General features: G+C 50.4%; 1 protein-coding gene across 2 annotated transcripts; it reads left to right on the top strand.

The window, feature by feature from the left end:
- pdgfb (platelet derived growth factor subunit B) lies at nucleotides 1–21,567 on the top strand. 2 transcript variants are annotated; one of them, XR_004410097.1, is made up of 7 exons: nucleotides 1–441; nucleotides 1,514–1,571; nucleotides 12,116–12,205; nucleotides 14,211–14,404; nucleotides 16,993–17,120; nucleotides 18,567–18,705; nucleotides 20,453–21,567. XR_004410097.1 is itself a non-coding variant. In XM_033013331.1 (7 exons), the coding sequence occupies exons 1-6, from the start codon at nucleotides 388–390 to the stop codon at nucleotides 18,680–18,682; spliced, it is 636 nt and encodes a 211-aa protein (XP_032869222.1). In that variant the 5' UTR covers nucleotides 1–387; the 3' UTR covers nucleotides 18,683–18,705; nucleotides 20,453–21,567. The 2 variants fall into 2 exon arrangements, 1 of the variants encoding a protein (XP_032869222.1); XM_033013331.1 differs by having other exon boundaries at nucleotides 16,993–17,116.
- Nucleotides 21,568–25,066: the final 3,499 nt, after the last annotated feature.

Below are 25,066 nucleotides of genomic sequence, written 5' to 3'. Positions count from 1 at the left end.
ACACACACAGAGGGAGAGACACACACAGAGGGAGACACAGACACAGAGGGACACACACACACAGGGATAGAGACACTCAGACAGGGAAAGGGAGAGAAAGAGGGATAGAGAGGAACAGACCCACACGGAAGCAGGTTGGACACACACACACAGGCAGACAGGGTCAACACGAACAGAGACAGAGCTAGACACACGAGTTCACCCACAGACACAGAGTTATCTGTCACGGGCTGCCGGAGGAGTGTGTGCAGCAGCGGGCGAGTTGTCTACCTGTGTCCCGGAGCGGCAGTGGAGGGCGTGGAGCGGAGAGGAGAGGAGGGAGAGAGGGAGCCGGGCAGCCCGGGGCGATGAGCCGGTGTGGCGCTGCGCTGTGAGCCGGGACCGACCATGAATCTGGGCGTCACGTTATTCGCCCTGTGGCACCTGTGGCCGGAGACTGAGGTGAGCGGGGGGTCACTGCCGGGGTCAAACGGAGGGGAGGGGGTCGGGGTTAAAGTCCTTCAGGGCTGAAGGGGTGGGGGGTCCCTCGCACCTGGGTCCCGGACTAGACTGGGAGTTCGTCTCATCCAGGCGATGCTAGCTCTCAGAGCAACCCCCCTCCCCACTAACATTACCTGTAATCTATTCTTCCCCACGTTTCCACCAACTACCTCCCACCCCATCCAATGTCGACCCCACACCGGGGCCAATAGATCCATCGACCTGGGGGTTTGGGAATGTGGGCAGAAACCAGAGCACTCGGGAGTAATGTTCGTGGATGCAGGGGGTCGTGCAAACTGGGCACACGTGTACACAGACAGACACACACACACACACAGGACACAGAGAGAGACAGTCAGAGAGAGACAGAGAGAGAGACAGAGAGAGGTAGACAGAGATACAGAGAGTGAGACAGACAGAGCGAGAGAGACAGAGAGAGAGAGACAGACAGAGAGAAAAACAGAGAGAAGCGCACCCCCACACCCCCCCCACACACACACAAACGCACGCACACACACACACACACACACACACACACACAGACAGAGAGAGAGAGAGAAAACACAGAGAGAGAAAAACAGAGACACAGACAAACACACACACAGACAGAGAGAGACAGAGAGAGAGAGAGACAGGCAGACAGAGAGAGATACAGACAGACATAGAGACACACACACACACACACACTCACACGGAGACAGCGAGAGAGAAAACATAGAGAGAGAGACACACACACACAGAGAGAGAGAGACACACACACACACACACACACACACACACAGACACAGAGAGAGAGACACACACACACACACACACACACACACAGACACAGAGAGAGACACACACACAGACACAGAGAGAGACACACACACACACACACACACAGAGACACAGACAGAGACACACACACACAGACACACACACACACACGCACGGCACAGCATCGAAGGTGGGGGTCGAGCCGGGTGTCGGGAGCTGCAGGTCCGGTGGCCGTGGGAAGTTGCCTGACCACGCGTGTTTCTCTCCCTCACAGGGCGACTGGATGCCCCGTGAACACAACCAGCGGAGCTTCCCCCTGCCCTGGACACTGGGTAAATACTGGCACATTGCGGCATCGGTACCCTGTCGTGGTTGGGGGCGGTAGAGTCGCTGCCTAACAGCACCAGAGACCCGGGTTCGATCCCGACTACGGGCGCTGTCTGTACGGAGTTTGTGTACGTTCTCCCTGTGACCGCGTGGGTTTTCTCCGGGTGCTCCGGTTTCCTTCCACACTCCAAAGATTGTAGGTTAATTGGCTTCTGTGAAAGGCCACTGGTGTGTGTGGGATAAAACTAGTGTGAACGGCATACGAAATGCTGGAGTAACTCAGCGGGTCAGACAGCATGAGGTCTAGAGAAACGGAATAGATGATGTTTTGGGTCGAGACTCGGTGGGCCGAAGGGCCTGTTTCCATGCAGGTTGTGGCCAATATCCAAACCATTGAAGCTGTGACAGGGGAATCTGAACACAGTTATCTAATGGAGGTTTTGGACTGTATTCCTTGGAGCGCAGGAGGCTGAGGGGTGATCTTATAGAGAAAAATCGATAAGAGTGTGTAGAAAATCGACAGTGATAGACTGTTAGAGGTCTGGCTGCTTGGATATATGGAACAAGCTGCCAGAGGAGGTAGTGGAGGCAGATACTATAAGAGCATTTAAAAGACACTTGGACAGGTACATAGTCAGGGAAGGTTTAGGGGGATGTGGGTCATCTCTGGCAAATGGGACCAGGGTAGATGGGACATCTTGGTCAGCATGGACAATCATGAACATTGGAAAAATGTTCCCAATGTTGGGCGAGTCCAGAACCAGGGGCCACAGTCTTAGAATAAAGGGGAGGTCATTTAAGACTGAGGTGAGAAAAAACGTTCTCACCCAGAGAGTTGTGAATTTATGGAATTCCCTGCCACAGAGGGCAGTGGAGGCCAAGTCACTGGATGGATTTAAGAGAGAGTTAGATAGAGCTCTAGGGGCTAGTTGAGTCAAGGGATATGGGGAGAAGGCAGGCACGGGTTATTGATAGGGACGATCAGCCATGATCACAATGAATGGCGGTGCTGGCTCGAAGGGCCGAATGGCCTCCTCCTGCAACTATTTTCTATGTTTCTATCTGGGCCGAAGGGTTGCCGGACTCTCAGGTTGCAGATGAACAGAGGGACAATGGTCTGACTTTAGACATACATCGCGGAATCAGGCCCTTCAGCCTTCCGAGTCCATACTGACCAGCAATCACCCCATACACTAGCACTATCTTGCACGCTAGGGACAAATTTATTGGGGCCAATTAACCTACAAACCCATGTGTCTGTGGATAGTGGGAGGAAACCGGAGCACCTGTAGAAAGCCCACGCGGTCACAGGATGAAGGTACAAACTCTGTACAGACAGCACCCATAGTCAGGATGGAACCCGGGTCTCTGGCGCTGTGAGGCAGCAACTCTACCGCTGTCTAGCGCTACTGCAGTGTCTCACTGTATGAAGGTTTGATTTTAGAAAAGAGGAAGTGTTGTTACAATTGTGAGCTCACACCTGGAGTACTGTGCACAGTTTTGCTTCTCTTGTTTAAGAGAGGATATAGACTGGCATTGGAGGCAGTCCAAAAGAGATTGACTAGGCTAATTCCCAGGCTCAGGGAGTTTCCTATCACAAGTGGCTAAAGACATTGTGGAGCAGCACAGTGGTCGAGCTGTTGCCTCAAAGTGCCGGGTACGCTGGTTCGATCCTAACTTTGGATTCTGTGTCTGTGCGGCGTTTGCATGTTCTCCCTGACAGCATGGGTTTTCTCCGGATGCTCTGGTTTGCTCCCACATTCCAAAGACGTGCGGGATTTTAAATTATTTGGCCCGCTGTAAACTATCCGTAGTGTGCATAGAGTGGATGGGAAAGTGGGTTAGTATAGAACTAGTTCAATAGTCGGTGGGCCAAAGGGCCTGTTTTCATGCTGTATCTTTCAATCAAGCGGAAGTCTAATAACAATGAGTATAAGACGGTTAGATTGAGTAAATACCTCATCTAATTCACAGAAGGTAGGCAACAAAAGCTGGAGAAACTCAGCAGGTGAGGCAGTATCTATGGAGCAAAGGAATAGGCGACGTTTCGGGTCGAGACCCTTCCTCCAATGTCTCTCAGTGTGATGATCTGAGACCCACCAAAATATTCTACAGATCGACACGAACTCAGTACTGGAGTACTCCACCTTTCCATTCAAGTGGAGTACTCACTTTAAACCAGTATCTGCAGTCCCTTCCTACAAAATACGCTGCAGACCAGGTAGCATCTGTGGAGCAAGAAACAGACACTATTTCAGGTTGATGTCCCTTCGTTAGAGCGATTAACCTGAATCATTAATTCCGCTTCCCCTTCCACAGATGCTACTTGACCCACTGTGTGTTTCCTGCATTTTCTGATTTTGTTTCAGATTTTCAGCATCTGCAGGTTTTTTTATCATGCAATGAACTGTTAGCTATCTCCTCAGCTTAGCGTGGTTTAATGATGGACAATGTCAACGATGTCCGCAGCCGGTGAATGAATGAAAAATAATATAGTCGTTTTGAGGAAAATCTAATAACAAATGTAGAATGTGGTGATGTTTGTGTGAAGTAGACTGTGATAATTGTGCTGCTTGTGGTCGGAGCAGAATTAGGCCATTCGGCCCATCAAGCCTACTCCGCCATTGAATCATGGCTGATCTATGTTGTTTAAGAAGGAACTGCAGATGCTGGAAAATTGAAGGTACACAAAAATGCTGGCGAAACTCAGTCTGAAGAAGGGTTTCGGCCCGAAACGTAGCCTATTTCCTTCGCTCCATAGATGCTGCTGTACCCGCTGAGTTTCTCCAGCATTTCTGTGTACCATGGCTGATCTATCTCTCCTTCCTAACCCCATTCTCCTGCCTTCTCCCCATAACCCTTAAAAATATCCATTGACTTGGCTTCCACAGCCTTATGTGGCAAAGAATTCCACAAATTCACCACCCTCTGACTAAAGAAATTCCTCCTCGCTCATCTCCTTCCGAAAGGAACATCCTTTATATTCTGAGCCTATGACCTCTGGTCCTAGACTCTCCCACCAGTGGAAACATCCTCTCCACATCCACTCACTCCAGGCCATTATGGGTGTATTCCTGCAAGCCACAAAGTGCTGGAGTAACTCAGCGGGTCCGGCAACATCTGTGGAGGGAATGGATAGGTGATGTTTCGGGGGGGCGGGACCTGTCTTCATATCCTAAGCTGTACAGTGGGGCTGGCCACACTCAACGCGGTCTTCCCTTTGAACCCAGCTGCGCCTGTTGACAGGATCTTGTGCTGCTCTTTGGGCTTGTACATCGTCTGGGATAGGAAAGGCTGTGCAGCCCCCCTGGCCTTTTGGGAGTGGACGACGGGGAAAATTGCGGGGAGGTTTTTGGAAGCGAGCCCCATTGAGCAAGAGTGAGACATCTGCATTGACAAGGGAGGGGAGGGAGAGGAGGTGTGTGCGTGCGTGCAACTGTGCAACTTCAGGCTAAGAGACTAAAGGGCCTGTCCCACTTGTGCGTAATTTGCGCGCAAAGATTTTGTACATCTCGAAATCCTGGGGAGCCGCGCACGACTGTGCATCACTGCTTATGTCACCACGCACCAGGCGCGCATCACGTGCGTGTCACAACGTGTGCGTCGTGAAGCGTAAATGATGTAGCATAAATTACACGCAAATGACAGCCAAGTGGGACAGGCCCTTCAGTGCCCCTCACGGATCCCAGAACACCAGCCCTGTTTCTGGGTTGCCTTTCGCTGGATAGTTGGACTAAGAGGAGGCAGTGAGGTGTGAATGAGCCGCACAGGCCCTGCAGACAGATCGGGGCCTCCACCGCCCTCCAGGGCAAGGGTGCTCCCAACGCATTCTTTTTATGAGTTCCACAATGACATTTCAATTCTTGCCTGTTGTGTCTGCCAGCTATTCCAACCCCGAGCTCAGCTGCTATCTAAGAAGGCCCAGTGTTTCCTGGAATTGTCTGAAAGTCCAAAACGACTCTGGCAAGTCTACACTCCCCTCCTTGCAGTCTAACGGCAAGGCATCACGTGAGGCAGCTGAGCTGCCCATGTCTCTAGGCTCTGTCCCACCATTGTTGAATGCCAAGCTCTCTCTTGTTTTTCAAATACAATGCATCTGCTTCTAAATATAGGCGGCCTGTGTTAACATTCCACTGTCCCAACCAGGGTGGAATTTGCCAAATAGTTTCCTGATCGTTTGTGTTTCCAATTGTCTGAAACATTCAAATGCACAAAGTTTCTTTCTTTCGCCTGCGCGGCTGACCTTCAGATTAACATTTCTGCTCCTTGAGTCTGACACCATTAACATTTCAGTCTGCTCAGTCTTTATTCATGTCATTAACACTTGGAATGCCAGGCGTGTGTACTCCTCTTCCTTTGGTGCTTGCTTAATGGGGAAGGGCCATTTGATCGCGGTTCTGGCACTTTGAACGTCTCCAGTGATCAGTCTGAAGGAGGGTCCTGACCCGAAACGTCGCCTAAACATTCCCGCTACAGGCGCTGCCTGACCCGCTGAGTTACTCCAGTACTTTGTGTTTTGTTCCAGGATTTGTTATCCCACCATATTTTGTTCCAGTTTCAAATATCCCATCGCTGCGTTCCCTCCTTAGTTCCCATCCCCCTCGTCCCCCCCCCCTCCCTAAGGTCCCCCCCTCCCTAAGGTCCCCCCCCTCCCTAAGGTCCCCCCCCTCCCTAAGGTCCCCCCCCCTCCCTAAGGTCCCCCCTTCCTTAAGGTCCCCCCTTCCTTAAGGTCCCCCCTTCCTTAAGGTCCCCATCCTCCTTAAGGTCCCCCCCCTTCCTTAACATCCCCCCTTCCTTAAGGCCCCCCCCCCTCTCCCTAAGGTCCCCCCTCTCTTTAAGATCCCCCCTTCCTTAAGGTGCTGCCCCCCCTCCTCCTCCCCCTCCTGTTGAATGCTGAAGCCTGTGCCAACCAAGGTTTTGCTCCTCTGCCCCAGTACTTCCTCTAGTGTCTTGGTGTCAGTGTTTGCTCATGGGTCAACCCTGACATTTGGCTACATGAGAAGAATTGGATGGATTGTTGATTGTTGATGCGACTGTTTCCCTCCCATCATCTTCTGACCCCACTCTCACCGCCTGTACAACAATCACATTCAGGAGTCCGATCCCCACTTGCTCAGTCTCCCTCCGACTTGTAATCCTCCTCCTTTGCAGCTGCGTCCCCTGGGATTAACCCCTGGGTTCCCGGGAAGAATTTGCTTTGATCAACTTTGTCAAGTGCCTTTTGTAAATTGAAGATGAGGGAAAATTGGTGTTTGTTAAAAAGCACACACACTGATTACAGACAATGGGACAGGTGCTTAAATGCAGAGAGCTAGTAAAGAATAACAAGACATTGGTGACTTCATACAGTCCACAGGTGTCCCATAAAGGGGCAGGGTGCAAATTGGGCAGCAGCTGTGTGGCTGCGGAGTCTGTCACCAGGATTCATATTTGAAGCAGAAGTATTGTCAAAATTAAGGTTTGGTTGGATCGGTCGATCAGGTAATGGGGTTGGAGTGGATGGGAGGGGCAAGGCAAGCCAGATAACTCCTTGTGTGTTGGTCACATAAGTGGATCCACAATCACGTGTTGTAGCAGCATTCCTTAAGGGCCTGTCCCACTTTCCCGAGTTATTCACGAATTCCCCCGAGTTTTCCCCTGATTCAAACTCGCAGAATGTCCGTAACGAGTCCGTAGGAGTTCGTAGATATATCGTAGCGGCTCGTTATGCCAGCCGTAGGTACTTGTGGCATCAGTCGGGATGTTTTTTCCAGCCCGATAAAAAATGTCCACGAGTAAAGAAAATGGTCGGGATGAAAGAAATTGCAACTTTTTACTCGTAAGGAGGGCATCGGAATTGTCGTGGGAATTCGTAGACATACTCGTAGGAGTTTGCGACCATACTCGTAGGAGTTCGTAGATTGCCACCATCTTGATTTATTTTTTTAGGTCCTTTAAGCTCGGCAGAGGTTTTGAATTAAGTCGTGAAAGTGGGACAGGCCCTTTACTTTAACTATCCTCTTCTTAATCTACTCCCTTTATCATGTATCTGTACATAGGCTGTGGATACCTGTATCTGTCGAAGGCTCGATTGTAACCATGTATTGTCTTTCGGCAGACTGGTTAGCACACAACAAAAGCTTTTTGTTTACCTCGGTACTCTTGACAATAGTTTAGTTTGGTTTAGAGATACAGCGCAGAAACATAGAAACATAGAAACATAGAAAATAGGTGCAGGAGTAGGCCATTCAGCCCTTCGAGCCTGCACCGCCATTCAATATGATCCTGGCTGATCATCCAACTCAGTATCCTGTACCTGCCTTCTCTCCATACCCCCTGATCCCTTTAGCCACAAGGGCCACATCTAACTCCCTCTTAGATCCAGCCAATGAACTGGCCTCAACATACCTTCTGTGGCAGAGAATTCCACAGATTCACCACTCTCTATGTAAAAAATTATTTTCTCATCTCGGTCCTAAAAGACTTCCTCCTTATCCTTAAACTGTGACCCCTTGTTCTGGACTTCCCCAACATCGGGAACAATCTCCCTGCATCTAGCCTGTCCAACCCCTTAAGAATTTTGTAAGTTTCTATAAGATCCCCCCTCAATCTTCTAAATTCTAGTGAGTACAAGCCGAGTCTATCCAGTCTTTCTTCATATGAAAGTCCTGCCATCCCAGGAATCAGTCTGGTGAACCTTCTCTGTACTCCCTCTATGGCAAGAATGTCTTTCCTCAGATTAGGAGACCAAAACTGAGGAAACAGGCCCTTCAGCCCACCCAGTCCGTGCGGACCAGTGATCCCTGTACACTAACATCCTACACACACTAGGGACAATGTACAATTTTACCAAAGCCAATTAACCTACAAACTTGTACGTCTCTGGTGTGTGTGGGGGGAAACCGGAGCACCAGGAGAAATCCCACGCAGTCACGGGGAGAACGTACAAACTCCGTACAGACAAGCACCCGTGGTCAGGATCGAACCCGGGTCTCTGGCGCTGTAAGGCAGCGACTCTACTGCTGCGCCACTGTGCATTCCCCACAAATAAACTAACTAATCCTAAAGGCGTTTAAGCATGCCCAGAACTTTCTCCTGAAGACTAAAAGCAAAGAACCGCAGATGCTGAAAATCTGAGATTAAAAAAAATAAATACTCAGCAGATCAGGCAGCTCCCAGGAAAAATAAAACGAGTGGACGTTTCAGGTAGAGAAGCTTTAGTCAATATGGTTCGATTGAAAGATCACCCACATGAGATGTTCTGTCCGCAGATGCCACCTGATCCATGTGAGTGTTTCTGCCAAATTCTGTACCAAGAAAGCAATCCCATAACCATCTCGCAGGCTCTCTCCGCCTGAAAACTGTGACGCTCGAGTCTTAATTGAAAATTTAACCTGAGATTGATAGATTTTTTTTTGGTTGAGTAGACATTATGGACCATCTGTAATCAATAGACAATAGACAATAGGTGCAGGAGTAGGCCATTCGGCCCTTCGAGCCAAACACTGCTGAAGAAGGGTCTCGAACCGAAACGTTGCCTTTTCCCTTCGCACCATAGATGCTGCCTCACCCGCTGAGTTTCAGCAGCATTTTTGTCTACCAAAACACCACATCTATTTCTTGGACTCAAAGTCTTCCCTGGGAGACTTTGACCCAAAGACTGAGTGGTGCAGAGCCTGGAGAGATGCCAGCACCAACAACGGAGAGGTCATCACACACCCCATAGTGAACCCACCGGGTTTTGACCTCAATAGACAATAGGTGCAGGAGTAGGCCATTCGGCCCTTCGAGCCAGCACCACCATTCAATGTGATCATGGCTGATCATCCCCAATCAGTACCCCGTTCCTGCCTTCTCCCCATATCCCCTGACTCCGCTATTTTTAAGAGACCTATCTAGCTCTCTCTTGAAAGCATCCAGAGAACCGGCCTCCACCCTCTGAGGCAGAGAATTCCACAGACTCACCACTCTCAAACAGAAAGATGGTCCAGGTTTGATGGGCTGAGTAACATCTAGTTCTTTCATAGAAACAACGCTGATAACCCCTGGTTAGATCATTCTCAACATTTCCTAATTCCATTGGATATACTTTGAGTTCCTTTCACTGATTTTACCTTCAGCTGGAACACTAATCTGCACTCTTATTTATTTTCTCTTTTGCATTACCTGTTGTAACTCGTGGATGATATAATTCGACTGGATAGCACGCTAAAGGGCATGTCCCACTTTCATGACTTAATTCACGACCTCTGCCGAGTTTGCCCTTGACTCATGCTCACAGCATGGTCGGTAGGAGGTCGTAGGTAGGTCGTAGCAGGCCGTGATGCTAGTCGTAGGTACTCGTGGCATCAAGTGGGTCGGGCGTTTTTTCAACATGAAAAATGTCCACGAGTAAAAAAGGTTGTGAATTAGGTCGTGAAAGTGGGACAGGCCCTTAATGGAAGTCTTTCATTGTGTCTCAGTAAACGTGACAATAATAAGCTAATTCTAATACCAATTTAGCTGTAGACCAAGACTTGTAATCTCTCCAAATCCATGTGATTATGGAGATAAAATCACCAGGCTGAGTTATCCTTGGCATTTCACACTTTATTCCTCTGGAAGATGATGTGACCCAAGAGGTTTCATGAGATGTGGAGTAGTGCCATTGATAGTAGCTATGGGACACCAGCTGTGGGTAACTGGGTCCTGGTATTGAGACCTGGGACACTTCACTTAGGTAATTGGATCGCAGGGTAGTCTGTATTTAGCACGGGAGGTCAGCTATGGAAACTGGTGCTGTTTGAGGAATCAGACATTGACTTCTTGAGCACCTCTTGATTCCTTCGCTTGCAGCTGTTCCCTCAGCAACTGAACGCAAGCGCTGGAATTTGCAACTTTCAGATGTTCTGAAAGGTTTGGTACCTTCGTGCAGGGTGAATGTGACTGACAATGGGACGGGGGCTTCTTGCGGAGTTAACGTTTCAGGTTGACGACCTTTCACCAGAACCGAAGATAGACACAAAGTGCTGGAGTAACTCAGCGGGTCAGGCAGCATCTCTGGAGAAAAAGAAAGGCTGACGTTTCAGGTCGGGACATTTTGTCCTCTGATGCAAAATGTCACCCCTCCTTTTTCTCCAAGAATGCTGCCTGACCCGCTGAGTCACTCCAGCGTAAACCAGCATCTGCAGCTCCTTTCTACACATTTCATCAGAACCGTACAGACTATGAAGGTCCTCGACCTGAAACGTCAATTCATTATCTCCTTCCAGTGAGCTGCCTGATCTGCTGAGCATTTCCAGCTCTTTCTATTTTTATCTCGGCTTTTCAGCATCTGCAGGGACACGGGGTTGTTGGGTTGTGGACTTGGACATCATTTTCTAAATCCAACATCAGTGTTTTATGTCCTGGCCACCTCTCACAGGTGATTCTTTATAAAGTAGATCTCAGTCTGAAGAAGGGTCTCGACCTGAAACGTCACCTATTCCTTCTCTCCAGAAATGTTGCCTGACCCGCTGCGTTACTCCAGCGCTTTGTATTTATCTCTGTATTAACCTGTTCTGAATAGACCCAAGCCAAGGATTTTTATGAGAGTTTAAATTACATTATAGATTGTCTTAAACGAGCCTGCTTCATCCATCCCACCTATCTCCTTCTCCCGTTTTGATCCAACCTCCCTTAACATGTATCCTCCTGTTACCCCCAACCTCTCCATGTGTTGGTGAGTTCCCCATTCTCTGCAGAAAGAAATCTCTCCTGAAGTCCAGTGAAATCCAACAAGGAACATCTCTTGTTCCTCGTGACCCTTGCATCCTCCCTCCCTCCACCCCTCCCCCACCCTAGTCGTCGTGCTAGTTTCACTGTCGCCCTACTTAGTTTCACTCTATCACCTTCCCCACAGCCAACAATTGACCATTGTGGGCTCCACCTTTCCTTGACCACCCTTGCTGACTGTGGTTTGTTCATTGGCACGCCTTTCATTAATTATTTCCGTTGTACCCTTTCAGTCTCTCATTTCCCTCTCCCTCAGCCTGATGAGCAATCTCGACCAGAAACGTCATCTATTCCTTTTCTCTAAAGATGCTGCCTGACCCACTGAGTTACTCCAGCTTTTTGTGTCTGTCCAGGAATATCTTTTTGTCCTAAAGTCTGGTCATAAATCATATAACCATGTCATTTTGTGTGTTTGTGTGAGTCTATGTGCCTGTGAATGCTTCTGGAAGCAAGATAGTCATTGTATCTGTACTTCACCACACATGACAATATGACTTGACACCTTATACATGAGAATAACCTCGACTTGACTTGATTGGGCAGCGCATTGTTCCAAAAATATCTGGGCACAATTCCAAACCTCTAACCAGTGTCAAGTTTATTTTCTTTTATGTGGTTCTTGGTGTTAACTTCCACACAGAAATTACATTAAGCAAGCATCCAATTAAAAAATAATAATAATATTCTACTTTTTTTAGATTGCTTGCAAATAATTCATACAAGTCCTCAGCGAACTGGCTGACCTGAAAAGTGAATAATGTTATGAAATCTAGTGTCTGGGTGGGTGTGACTAACTCTGGCGTGCGTTTGGTTTCAGACAGGAATGGCACAGATCCCAATGAGCTTGGCTTGTTCTCTACGAACGAGGGGGCCCAAGGACACGCCCCACGTGTGACTCGCAGTACAGGTGAGGGAACCTTCTGTATCCGCAAGGTGAGCTGTGTAGAGTCACACAGCACGGAAACAGGCCCTTCGGCCCATCGCGTCCATGCCCCATCTAAGCTAGTCCCCCGTGCCTGCATTTTGCCCGTATATATATATCCCTCCAAAACCTTACCATCCAAGTACACTCCCCGAGTGTATTTTAAATGCTGCAATAGTATCTTCCTCAACTGCCTCCTCTGGCAGCTTGAATGTGCAGGAAGGAACTGCAGATGCTGGTTTACGTCGATGGAAGACACAAACTGCTGGAGTAACTCAGCGGGTCAGGCACCGTCTCTGGCGAACAGGAATAGGTGACGTTTCGGGTCGAGACCGTCCTTCAGAATGAAGGTCTCGATATGAAAGAAGTCTGAAGAAGGGTCTCGACCCGAAACGTCACCTATTCCCTTCGCTCCATAGATGCTGCCTCACCTGCTGAGTTTCTCCAACATTTTCTGTCTGTCCCGATATGAAACGTCACCCATTCCTTTTCCCCAGAGATGCTACCTGACCCGTTGAGTTACTCCAACACTTTGTGTGTCTCTCTCCTCTGGCAACTTGTTCCATGTTCCCAGCACTCTCTGAGTGAAAATGTTGCCCCTCAGGTTGGTATTAAATCTTTTCCCTCTCACCTGGAACCTGTGTCCTCTTGTTCTTGATTCCCTGACCCTAGGTAAAAGACTGCGCATTCACCCTATCTATTCCCCCCCCCCCCCCCCCCCCGTGGTTTTAAGGGCCTATCTTGGTGGGACTTGGTCTCGTGTTCAGGGTCTCCGGGTCATTCCAGCTATCAGTCCGTGAACAGCCATTATCAGAAGATAGACACAAATATGCTGGAGTAACTCAGCGGGACAGGCAGCATCTCTGGAGAGAGGAGTGGGTGATGTTTTGGGTCGAGGCCCTTTTTCAGACCCAAAACGTCACCCATTCCTTCTCTCCAGAGATGATGATGCCAGCTTTTTGTGTCTATCTTCGGTTTAGACCGGTATCTGCAGTTCCTTCCTGCATTAGCCATTCTCCTGTCCACCCAGTCTCCAAAGAGTGCAATTTAAAACACATTGCAATCCCAACCCTGCCCCACTCATCCCCTGATCAATAAAGCTCTCTCCTCCTCCCCCTGCCCAGCCCCTCCTGTAGACCCTCAAACCCTGGTTCATCAGTGCCACCCTGGTGAAACCTCGACCAAATGCAGGCAAATGGGACCAGCTTCGATGGGGCATCTTGGTCAGCATAGACCAGTTGGGCCGAAGGGCCTGTTTCCATGCTGTGTGATTCTATGACTCAACCTGAAGCTCAGGGATTCCTACGTCTTCACCTTCACAGACTCTAAGCTGGGGTAGGAGGGTTAATGAAAGAGGATCTTAGGGTGCGGGGTATTAGGTGTGAGGTTAGAGGGGAGTGAGGTCATCAAGAAGTAGACTGCAAGGACAATGGACAATAGGTGCAGGAGGAGGCCATTCGGCCCTTCGAGCCAGCACCGCCATTCAATGTGATCATGGCTGATCATCCCCAATCAGTACCCCGTTCCTGCCTTCCCCCCATATCCCCTGGCTCCGCTATTTTTAAGAGCCCTATCTAGCTCTCTCTTGAAAGCATCCATAGAACCGGCCTCCACCGCCCTCTGAGGCAGAGATGGTGGTGGAGGTAGATACGAAGGCGGGGTTTAAGAGGCTTTTAGCTGGGCCCATGGTTATGCAGGGAATGGAGGGATATGGATCACGTGCAGTGGAGATTAGTCTAGCCTGGCATTGTGTTCAGAACAGGCATTGTGGGCTGAAGGGCCTGTTGCTGTGCTGTACTATATTCCATGAGCTGGTGTCCAGCTGGGTCTGTCGATGTGTGTGTGAAGCCCCCCTCCCCCCCCTCATTGCCTTGGTGGTCTCTGAGACAGCGGGAGGCCTAGCGTGCCCTGGTTCAGGCGAGCGAGGGGCGGGGATTAGCGTTGCCTTGTGGGCCCTCTCTCATGGTGAACCGCTCTGTTCCTCTTCCAGTGGTGGAGATTGCAAAGCCTGCCCAGTGCAAGGTGCGTCCGGAGGTGATGGAGATCACACGAAGCATGGTGGATCCCACAAAGGCTAACTTCTACCTGTGGCCGAGCTGCGTGGAGGTCCAGCGCTGCTCGGGATGCTGCACCATCAAGAACTACAAGTGCCAACCGACCAAGGTTCAGGAGCGACGTGTGCGGGTGAGCACTGGCTGGGGGGCGAAGGAGAGGGAGGGGGAATCGTGTGGGGGGTGGGGACGCCCAGGTGACGGGGGCTTCGAGGTTGGAAGGAATCGGAAGCCAGTGGTCAGTGCGCCATGGGCTATAGAGTGGATGTGGAGAGGATGTTGCCACTAGTGGGAAGGCCTAAAACCAGAGGTCACGGCCTCAGAATAAAAGGACGTACCTTTAGAAAGGAGATGAGGAGGAATTTCTTTCATCAGATGGTGGTGAATCTGTGGAATCTTTGCCACAGACAGCTGTGGAGGCCAAGTCAATGGACATTTTTAAGGCAGAGATTGACAGATTTTTGATTAGTAAGGGTGTTGGGGTTATGAGGAGAAGGCAGGAGAATGGGGGTCTAGAGGGTCGGACATGATTGAATGGCGGAGTAGACTTGATGGGCCGAATGGCCTAATTCTGCTCCTAGGACCTATGAACTGAAAGATAACACGTTGAGATTAATGGTGTTGCTGCAAACCATGTGGGTTTTCTCCTGGTGCTCGGGTTTCCGCCCACATCGCAACTTTGTAGGTTCTCTGTAAATTGCCCCTAGTGTGTCGAGAATGGATGCCGAGAGTGGTAAGGGTGAACGGGTGATCGATGGTCGGCATGGGCTCGAGGGGTCAATGGCCATGTTTTTATGCTGTATCCCCTATTTTCTATGTTTCTATACTGAATGGATTCAAGAGAGAGTTAGATAGAGGCTAGTGGCTAGTGGAATCAAGGGATATGGGGAGAAGGCAGGCACGGGTTATTAATAGGGAACGATCAGCCATGATCACAATGAATGGCGGTGTTGGCTCGAAGGGCCGTATGGCCTCCTCCTGCACCTATTGCCTATGTTTCTCTCTTTCAATCAATCAATCAATCAAAGTAGAAGCAGATTCTTTGGAGTTTGGATGACTACGAGATCCTAAAGGGGCCATGACAAGGTAGATGTTGAGACATTGCCATTTGTGGGCTAATTTCAAATTAAGGGATATGGTAGATAGATACAAAATGCTGGAGGAATTCAGCGGGTCAGGCAGCATCTCTGGAGAAAATCTCTGGTGACGTTTCGGGTCGAGACCCTTGTTCAGACTGAGAGTCAAGGGAGAGGGAAAATAGAGGTATGAAAAGGTACAGAATAAATGAGGCCCGGCATCGACGACCAACTAAAGGTGGAGCCCACAATGGTCCATTGTTGGCCATGGAAGAGGTGATAATGAAGGGATATGAAAAGTGAAACAGAATATGGTTACAGGGCAGGCAAAAATGCTGGATAAACTCAGCGGGTGAGGCAGCATCTATGGAGAGAAGGAATAGGTGACGTTTCGGGTCGAGACCCTTCTTCAAACTGATGTGGGGGTGGGGGGGGCGGGAAGAAGAAAGGAAGAGGCGGAGCCAGTGGGCTGTGGGAAGGTGGAGGGGAAAGAGGGAGAAAGCAAGGACTATCTGAAATTGGAGAATTCAACGTTCATATCGTTGGGGTGTAAATTTCCCCCCACCGAAATACGAGGTGCTGTTCCTCCAATTTGCGCTAGGCCTCACTCTGGCAATGGAGGAGGCCCAGGCAAAGCTGAGGTGTATAAGAATTTCTTCTCACAGAGGGTGATGAATCTCTGAAGTTCTCTAACCCAGAGTGTTGTGAAGGCAATACTGTATCATTAAGGGGCCTTGAAGAGGAAGTGGATCAAATAACTGTGAGCTAGCTGTGGGCAATTGGCAGAGAAGAGATGAGGACAGAAACAGATCAGCCATGATCATATTGAATGGTAGCACAGGCACGAGGGGCCAAATGGCCCACTTCCTGCTCCTTATGTATGCTGACCATCGGGGAATAGTGACCCAGGCTGTGTCTCTGTGGCTTCTTCACACCTCGCCCCTCTGATCAGCAAAGCAAAAATAACTGGAACTAAATCGGAACGCAGGTCAGGGGTCGGTCATATTGGCCCAGGAAATTCCGAGCATTTTTCCGCAATTAACCGAGAGGGTTGCTGGAGAGTGGCGAGACTCTGGCTGGACCATGAGTGAGTGGCAGGCTTCATGCTTTGTGCAGTGTGTCGGGACAGCTCCAGGCTCTCCGTATCCATGGAGAAGGTGCAAGGCCTTGCCTTCAGGGTCTTCGGACAAAGGCTCTTGGGATGATTTTTTTTTAAGGACACAAAGTGCTGGAGTAACTCTGCAGTCAGGCAGCATCTATTGAGAACATGGATAGGCAAAGTTTTGTGTCGGGACCCTTCTTTAGAAGAAGGGTTTCGGCCCGAAACGTTGCCTATTTCCTTCGCTCCATAGATGCTGCTGCACCCGCTGAGTTTCTCCAGCACTTTTGTCTACCTTCGATTTTCCAGCATCTGAAGTTCCTTCTTAAACCCTTCTTTAGATCCTGAAATGTCACCTACCCATGTTCTCTGGAGATGTTGCCTGACCCGCTGAGTTACTCCAGCATTCTGTTCTCTTTTTTGATAAAAACGAGCATCTGCAGTCCCTTGTGTCTATGTTCTTGGGATGATATTGGTCACAGACCTTTGGGAGGCTGTTGGCTTGCTGTGGTTTTGGGACTCAACGTTGCCCCTCTTATCCCACAGTTTGTGAAGAAGGTGTTTAAGCGGAGGGGCATCGTGTCCAAGACGGCAGTGATAGTCCTTCACGATCACGTCGAGTGCAAGTGCATGACTGCAGCTCAGTTAGCAGACTCCCAGGACAGAGAAGGTGAGTATCCAACATCTTACGCCCCTGTCACACTTAGGCCATTTTTTAGGCCACTAGGCTGTTGCCACATGGTTGCCGGGTTGTGGCCTGTATGGTTGTGAGTCGTCTCCTCAGTCGGCCAAAGAGTTTTTCAGGTCACCGCTGGATTTTGAAATGTTGAAAATATTTCGGTGACAGTAGGCAACAGTTGGTTTGCCGCCAATGGGCGTAGCTTGACTTCTCCTGACGTAGGTGTGGTCGTAGGTTGTTGCCAGGATGACATCAGTTATTGCCCGTGCTGACTTCTGGTTTTCTTGTTGTTAAAGTAATGATTCTATTTCAAATTTTACGTCGAAGGGGGGGGGGGGGGGGGTCCACTCGCCCTTTTTTGGCGACCTGCTACGACTATGACAGTTGCCGAAAAGTAGCCTAAGTGGGACAGGACCAATAGCTTACACTGGGCCTCAGCTAACAAGGAATCAGTGGGTGTGGAGGATGGGTGCCCTCGTTACCTTTGGGTCAAACAGTGGACACTTACTGAGGGTCAGGGTGCGGTTTGGTTTCCCACCTTAGGTGGTGGCAGCTGGTTTTATCTTGGAGTCGGGCAATGGGTCTCTGAGCTGGCTCGGGATGACTCGATGGACGGGATGATTTGGGCGGTGGGGTACCTGGGCTTTTAGACAATAGACAATAGACAATAGGTGCAGGAGTGGGCCATTTGGCCCTTCGAGCCAGCACCGCCATTCAATGTGATCATGGCTGATCATCCCAAATCAGTACCCCGTTCCTGCCTTCTCCCCATATCCCCTGACTCCGCTATTTTTAAGAGCCCTATCTATCTCTCTCTTGAAAGCATCCGGAGAACCTGCCTCCACCGCCCTCTGAGGCAGAGAATTCCACAGACTCACCACTCTCTGTGAGAAAAAGTGTTTCCTCGTCTCCGTTCCAAATGGCTTACTCCCTATTTTTAAACAGCGGCCCCTGGTTCTGGACTCCCCCAACATCGGGAACATGTTTCCTGCCTCTAGCGTGTCCAAGCCCTTAACAATCTTATATGTTTCAATGAGATCACCTCTCATCCTTCTAAACTCCAGAGTGTACAAGCCCAGCTGCTCCATTCTCTCAGCATATGACAGTCCCACCACCCCGGGAATTAACCTTGTGAACCTACGCTGCACTCCCTCAATAGCAAGAATGTCCTTCCTCAAATTAGGGGGCCATAACTGCACACAATACTCCAGGTATTTTACTCCTGGTGTCGGGGTGGTCTGGCTAGTGTGTGTGGGGTCCACCCAGTGTGCGTCTGGGGTCTGGCAGGTGGTGGTCTGGGCTTTGGCCGGTGGGAGTCTGGAGAGTGGGACACCCAGGTTAATTTGCGGAAGATCTTGCCGAGAGTGACTCGGGCAGGTTGAGCACGAGGGGGGGGGGGGCTCTGTGGGTTTGGAGCCTGATGTGTATCCCTTCTCCTCAGCGTTCCTGGCCTCTCCCGCCCCCACCATCGCCCTGGCCCGCAAATACAGCAGCAGCAAACGGAAACATCGGAAGTTCAAACTCTTTGATGGGAAGAAGGGAATTCACCAAACATAGAGGAGCCCAGCCACCGGATTCAGGTGAGAGCTAGTGGGCATCGCACTGGGGCAGGTGAGGTGGGGTACGAGCGGTTCGAGGGGGGAGGCATTCGAAGGGGTTGGGACAGGGAGGGAGGACTCAGCTTGGGGAGGGAGGGATGTGTGGGGCAGAGGTTGGAGGAGAAGTTTGGGCTGGGGCCAGGTAAAGAGGGAGGTGTGTGTGTGTGCGTGTGTGCGTGTGTGTGTGTGTGGTTGTGTGTGAGTGTGTGTGTGTACGTGTGTGTGTGTGTGTACGTGTGTGTGTCTGTGTGTGCGTGTGTGTGTGTGTACGTGTGTGTGTGTGTGTGTGTACGTGTGTGTGTGTGTGTGTGTGTACGTGTGTGTGTCTGTGTGTGTGTGTGTGTGTGTGCGCGTGCGCAGAGGGGAAGTGTGAAAAGGGGAGGAGAGAGTGGGCTGGGGCAGGTGGAGGGAGAGAGGTCTGGGCCAGGGTAGGGCAAGGGGTCAGATGCGAGTGAGGGCAGGTGAGGGTGTGTGCAGTGGGGAAGAAGGGGTGGTAAGGAGGTGTGAGCCGAGAGAGGCTGCAGGTATGGGCTGGGGCGGGAGGAGTAGACTGGGGCTGAGGAGGTGTGGGCTGGGGTGGGTTGAGAGTAGGGAGTGAGTGGGCTTGGGTTAGGGGGACGGAGAGAGGTGTGAACAGTGAGGGTAGAGATGGGCCCGGGCTGGGGCTGAGGGAAGTGTGGGCTGAGGCAGGTTGAGAAAGGCAGACTAGTTTCAGGGGGAGGAAGAGAGGATGCTATGAGGATGCAGGGTGACCTGGACAGGTTGGGGGAGTGGGCAGATGCATGGCGGATGCAGTTTAATGTGGATATGTGTGAGGTTATCCACTTTGGTAGCAAAAACAGAAAGGAAAATTATTATCTAAATGGTGTCAAGTTGGGAAAAGGGGAAGTACAATGGGATCCCCAGTCCTTGTTCATCAGTCACTGAAAGTAAGCATTCTGGTACAGCAGGCAGTGAAGAAAGCGAAAGTGAAGAAAGCGAAAGAGGTCCTTCTGCAGTTGTACAGGGCCCTAGTGAGACCACACCTGGAGTATTGGGTGCAGTTTTGGTCCCCTAATTTGAGGAAGAACATTCTTGCTATTGAGGGAGTGCAGCGTTGGTTTACAAGGTTATTTCTCGGGATGGCGGGACTGTCATATGCTGAGAGAATGGAGCGGCTGGGCTTGTACACTCTGGAGTTTAGAAAGATGAGAGGGGATCTTATTGAAACATATAAGATTATGAAGGGTTTGGACACGCTAGAGGCAGGAAACATGTTCCCAATGTTGGGGGAGTCCAGAACGAGGGGCCACAGTTTAAGAACAAGGGGTAAGCCATTTGGAACGGAGACGAGGAAACACTTTTTCACACAGAGAGTTGAGAGTCTATGGAATTCTATGCCTCAGAGGAGGCCGGTTCTCTGGATACTTTCAAAGGAGAGCTAGATAGGGCTCTTAAAGATAGCAGAGTCAGGGGATATGGGGAGAAGGCAGGAACAGGATACTGATTGGGGATGATCAGCCATAATCACATTGAATGGCGGTACTGGATCAAAGAGCCAAATGGCCTACTCCTGCACCTATTGTCTATTGTTGTAAGGGAGAGAGGTGTGGGCCAGGACTCCAAGGAATGGTCTGGGACAGCGATAGATGGGGAGGGAGTGGACCATTGGGGAGCCGGCTTGTGGTGGGTGTTTGGGTCTGTTGCTTCGATACCTATCCTGTACACTGTATCCCGTCTCTGCCTCCAGGTATCTTTTGTCCGAGCAGCCCCGGAACGGTGTGACGTGATGCTGTAGTCTGTGATGGACCTCCCATTCACAGCCAACAGGGAAATTATTGACGACCTCTGGCGACCCCCGTGGAAGCGATGGAAAGGTTAAATCCCGGAGCACTGTGCACTAAAGACCAAACGATGACTTTTACCAAATATCTCACGAGTAATGACCACTGGATTTGTTGAGCGGAGACTGTAGCCGTCCAGCTTTGTGCCTGTGAGGTCCCTTGACGAGGAGGGGTCTGTTGAGACCTGCGTTGGGACACTGCTCTTTGCACTGTATATTTTGCTATTTTATTTTCGTTGATGTTTTATGATGTCTCATGTTTGTTACTGTCCGTGGAGTGAAGAGGACATCTGGAGTCTAGGCCTACTGCTGGGGTCTGACTTGGCCAGTCTGTGTAGCATTTGAATGGGGAGGTTGGGGGGGGGCAGCTCCGTCCTATGCATCAGCACGGCAGGCTTCATCCCCAGCTCAGGGCCCTTCACCACAGCCATCGACGCGGGCACGGGTCAGGTCGCCCCTCAGGCTCCCCCGAGTCAGAGATGGACCCACAGCCCCCCTGCCTCTGACATCGAATGGCTCCAGAAATATTATAAACCCACCCTCATTGCCCCAGACCCGAAACAACCACTATCCATGTCCTCCAGAGATGCTGCCTGACCCGCTGAGTTACTCCAGCACTTGGTGTCTTTTTTTAAAAACCCTGCATCTGCAGTTTTCCCTGTGTCTACATCTTGCTTCCCCAGGGCTGGGTTCCTGGAGTCTGGAGTTTAACGGGTGGAGCCTGAGAGACGGGCTGGGGGCAGGCCAGGCGGGGGGTGGTTTGGTGATGAAGTGAAGCCACCCTGAGGCGAGGGTGTGTGGGGGCCCAACAATCCCACTCCCTGGAACCCTGCCACTTCCTCCTCCATCTGACAGCAGGCTGCTCCTGCTTGTCTACACAGCCACAGCTCAGGGCCTGGAGTCTGTGCTGGTGATCAACTGGTGCAACAGAAAAAGGGTCTCGACCCGAAACGTCCCAAGTCTGAGGAAGGGTCTCGACCCCGAAACGTCACCTATTCCTTTTCTCCAGAGATGCTGCCTTGACCCGCTGAGTTATGGGCCTGTCCGACTTGCCGATTGTTTTAGGCAACTGCCGGCAACTGTCATAGTCGCGGCAGGTCGCTGAAAAACCGGCGACAACCTACGCCATCCAGGTGACAACCTACCACAGCACCTACGTCAGGAGAAGTCAAGCTACGCTCATTGGCGTCAAACCCATTGTCGCCGAAAATGTTGAATATTTAGCGGCGACCAGAAAGACGCTACGACATTTTTGCGCGGCTGAGGAGACGACTCCCGGCGATCGCCAGCGAACATGTGGTGTCAAACTAGTCGCCTGTAGTTGCCTAAAAAAATCGCCTACGTGGGACAGACCCATTTTGTGTCTGTCTTCGTTGCTATAGATGGGGCAGGTAAAGGTTGGGTGGAGATGAAATGGTGCGGGGGGGGGGGGGGGAGCTGGACTTTGAGATCGATTCAGAGATATCACTGTTCCATTGAGATCCTTGGAGGAGCTGGATCTGAGGCTAAATAAGAGTGAGGGGACTACAGGACTCACCGGACTACTGCTGTACATACTGAATCTCAAACTGTTTTTTTTAAATGTTAAACGTTAACTAATTATTTATATATTTAAAGCTGTAAAAGTTTCTATCAAGCATAATAAACGAGTGTTTGTCTAACGGCTGTTCCTGTTGGGGCCCAGGTGCAGAGTGAAGTCTGGGATCTGTGTGAGTGAGTCACACATTCCGACAGACAGGGACCTGGGGAATGTCAGATGGAATAATTAGACGTTGATTCACGCTACTGATTGCCTTCATTTGCTGCTGGCAGACTGTGCGGAGGAGGAACTTCCATCGGTGCTGATGCCGACCCTGTCCCCCCCCCCCGCCCCCCCCCGCCCCGCACCCAAAAACAATCAGCAGACAGTGAGGGCGGGTTCACCCACACCGTCCCAGCACCAGGGCAGGGGACTGGGCATCCAGGGGTTAACGACCTGACCCGTCGATTGGCATCTACCGCAAGCAGGCACGCTGAGTTTGCACAGGTGACAACAGGACTGCACACAAACACACACACAACCACGCCCCTTGTCCTCCCCACTCACACAGTGGCTGTTTAAAGAAAGAACTGCAGATGCTGGTAAAAATCAAAGGTCGACACAAAATGCTGGAGTAACTCAGCGGGTGAGGCAGCATCTATGGAGAGAAGGGATTGGCGACGTTTTGGGTCGAGACCATTCTTCAGCCAATTCCTTCTCTCCACAGATGCTGCCTCACCCGCTGAGTTACTCCAGCATGCCGCTGGTGGCTGTGTCTCAGACACACTGTCGATGTGTTTGGGTTCTACATTTAACTTGTGCTAACTTATTCTAGGGGTGTTCCATGTCATGTTGCATTTTTATCATCAGTCTGGAGCCCAGACCACAAACTGAAATGTCACCTATCTGTATTCTCCAGAGATTTTTTTGGGGGGGGGGGGGGGGGGGGGGGCATGGTGGTGCAGCGGTAGAGTTGCTGCCACACAGCGCCAGAGACCAGGCTCGATCCTGACTATGAGTGCTGTCTGTGTGGAGTTTGCATGTTCTCCCTGTGACCGCCTGGTTTTATCCCGGTGCTCTGGTTTCTCCCACACCCCAAAGACATATAGGTTAGCAGGTTAAACACAACATGCTGGGGTAACTCCGCGGGACAGGCAGCATGTGTGGAGAGAAGGAATGGGTGAAGTTTGGGGTCGAGACCCTTCTTCGGATTTCGACTCGAAATGCCACCCATTCCTTCTCTCCAGACATGCTGCATGTCCCGCTGAGTTACTCCAGCATTTAGTGTCTATCTTCGATTTAAACCAGCATCTGCAGTTCCTTCCTACACATAGGTTTGTAGGTTAATTGGCTTCGGTAAATTGGAAATTGTCCCAAGTGTGTCGGATGGTGTCAGTGTGTGGGCTGATCGCTGGTCGGCGTGGACCGAACGGCCTGTTTTCACGCTGTATCTCTAAAGTCTACTGTCTGACCTGCTGAGTTACTCCAGCACCATGCAGCTGTTTAAAACCTTGGTTTGGGCCGCATTTAGAGTATTGCTTGCAGTTCTGGTCGTCCAATTACAAGAAGAATGTGGTTGGTGGGTTTGAAGGGGTGCAGAGTTTTTTTTTACCAGAATGCTGCCTGGATTGGAAGCAGGCCCTGTCAGACCTATCAGACCAACGCGTGCCAATTGGCAAGGGCCTCATGCCTGTCTGCTTAAAGGGATCTTGATCTGAGGGCCTCTAAAATTGAGGGCCCTCTACCTGATCTTGGTTTGGGGCCTGGGCCTCAGTTCATCTATGACAGGGCCTGGATTGGAGGATATTAGATACATTAGAGGTTGGATAAACTTGGATTGGTTTCCCTGAAGCATCTGAGTTTTGCGGGGAGACCTAATGGAGGTTTATAGAATGAAGGGAGGCATAGATAGGATAGAAACACAACCTTTATTCCAGGGTAGAAGTGTCACAGAGGGCATAGTTCAAAGGTCACAGGGGGAGGGTGAAGGTTTAAAGGTGACGTTTGGGGCAAGTGTTTTACATGGAGTGGTAGGTGCCTGGAACATGCTGTCAGCAATGGTGGTGGAGGTAGATGGATATGCAGGGAATAGAGGGATAGGGATCGCATGCAGGCTGGCAGAGGAGAATAATTTAACTTGGCATCATGTCGAGCATGGGCATTGTGGGCCGAAGGGCCTGTTCCTGTGCTGTACTGTTGCATGCTGACTGGGCTACTTTCTGCTCTTTAGGAGTTACAGCAGAGGAGGCTGCTCAGTTGCGCCCACACTGAGTTTGTGCGGGTAATCTAACTGTTCCCACTCCCCTGCCCTCTCCCCTATTTAACCTGGCCTGATCGTCTTGGTGGGCGATTGAAAAGGAGGTTTTTCACTGCATCTAACCCAATGCTGCTCAAAGTAGCTATCAGTTCAGTTGGGATTATTGTAAAATTAACTAGCATGTTTGTTGTGGATGTATTAATAGATGGTATTTATACCAGTGTCTAGAAAGTATTTAAAGTTGCCCTCAAGAGACTGTTGACAAAATCAGAGTGCGTGGAATTGTAGGGAAGCTCCTGGGAATTTGCAGGGAATTTGATATGCAGTCAACGCTGCTACTTGCTGGGTGTCTCCCTGAGTTTGCAGTGGAGGATCTGCTCCAAGGAGGAGTGGGGAGATTTACATTCCAATGATGTGAAAAGACTGGAGGGCCAGTCCCATTTGGGTGTCATTTGCGCGTCATTTACGCATCACGGCACGCATTACGCCGCATGGTGCATGGTGACGTAGGCAGTCGCGCGCAGCGCCCCAGGATTTTGGGATTCACAAAATCTTCGCTCGCCACCTGCGTGACCCGCAAATGACTCCCAAGTGGGACAGGCCCTTCGAGCTGCACTCCTCAGTAAACAACATGGATAGCAGCAGAAATCTGCATGCAATTCAACAAATGTGGCTTAACCAAAATTGATGTCAGGTGATAGGGACCATTACTCCCAGGATAAGTCAGCTCGCGTGAAAGAGATCC

The sequence above is a fragment of the Amblyraja radiata genome, chromosome 38, assembly GCF_010909765.2.
Source record: "Amblyraja radiata isolate CabotCenter1 chromosome 38, sAmbRad1.1.pri, whole genome shotgun sequence".
NCBI lineage: Eukaryota > Metazoa > Chordata > Chondrichthyes > Rajiformes > Rajidae > Amblyraja > Amblyraja radiata.
Note: the sequence above shows the minus strand (reverse complement) of the source record. Positions and strands in the feature narration are given on the sequence as shown.

What these genes read in the sequence shown, in the direction of transcription:
- pdgfb (XM_033013331.1), top strand. Translation starts at nt 388, where the DNA reads ATGAATCTGGGCGTCACGTTATTCGCCCTGTGGCACCTGTGGCCGGAG. An exon ending in ACGTGTGACTCGCAGTACAG is followed by an intron (nt 12,206 to 14,210) that starts GTGAGGGAACCT and finishes TTCCTCTTCCAG; the next exon opens with TGGTGGAGATTGCAAAGCCT. An exon ending in AGACTCCCAGGACAGAGAAG is followed by an intron (nt 17,117 to 18,566) that starts GTGAGTATCCAA and finishes CCTTCTCCTCAG; the next exon opens with CGTTCCTGGCCTCTCCCGCC.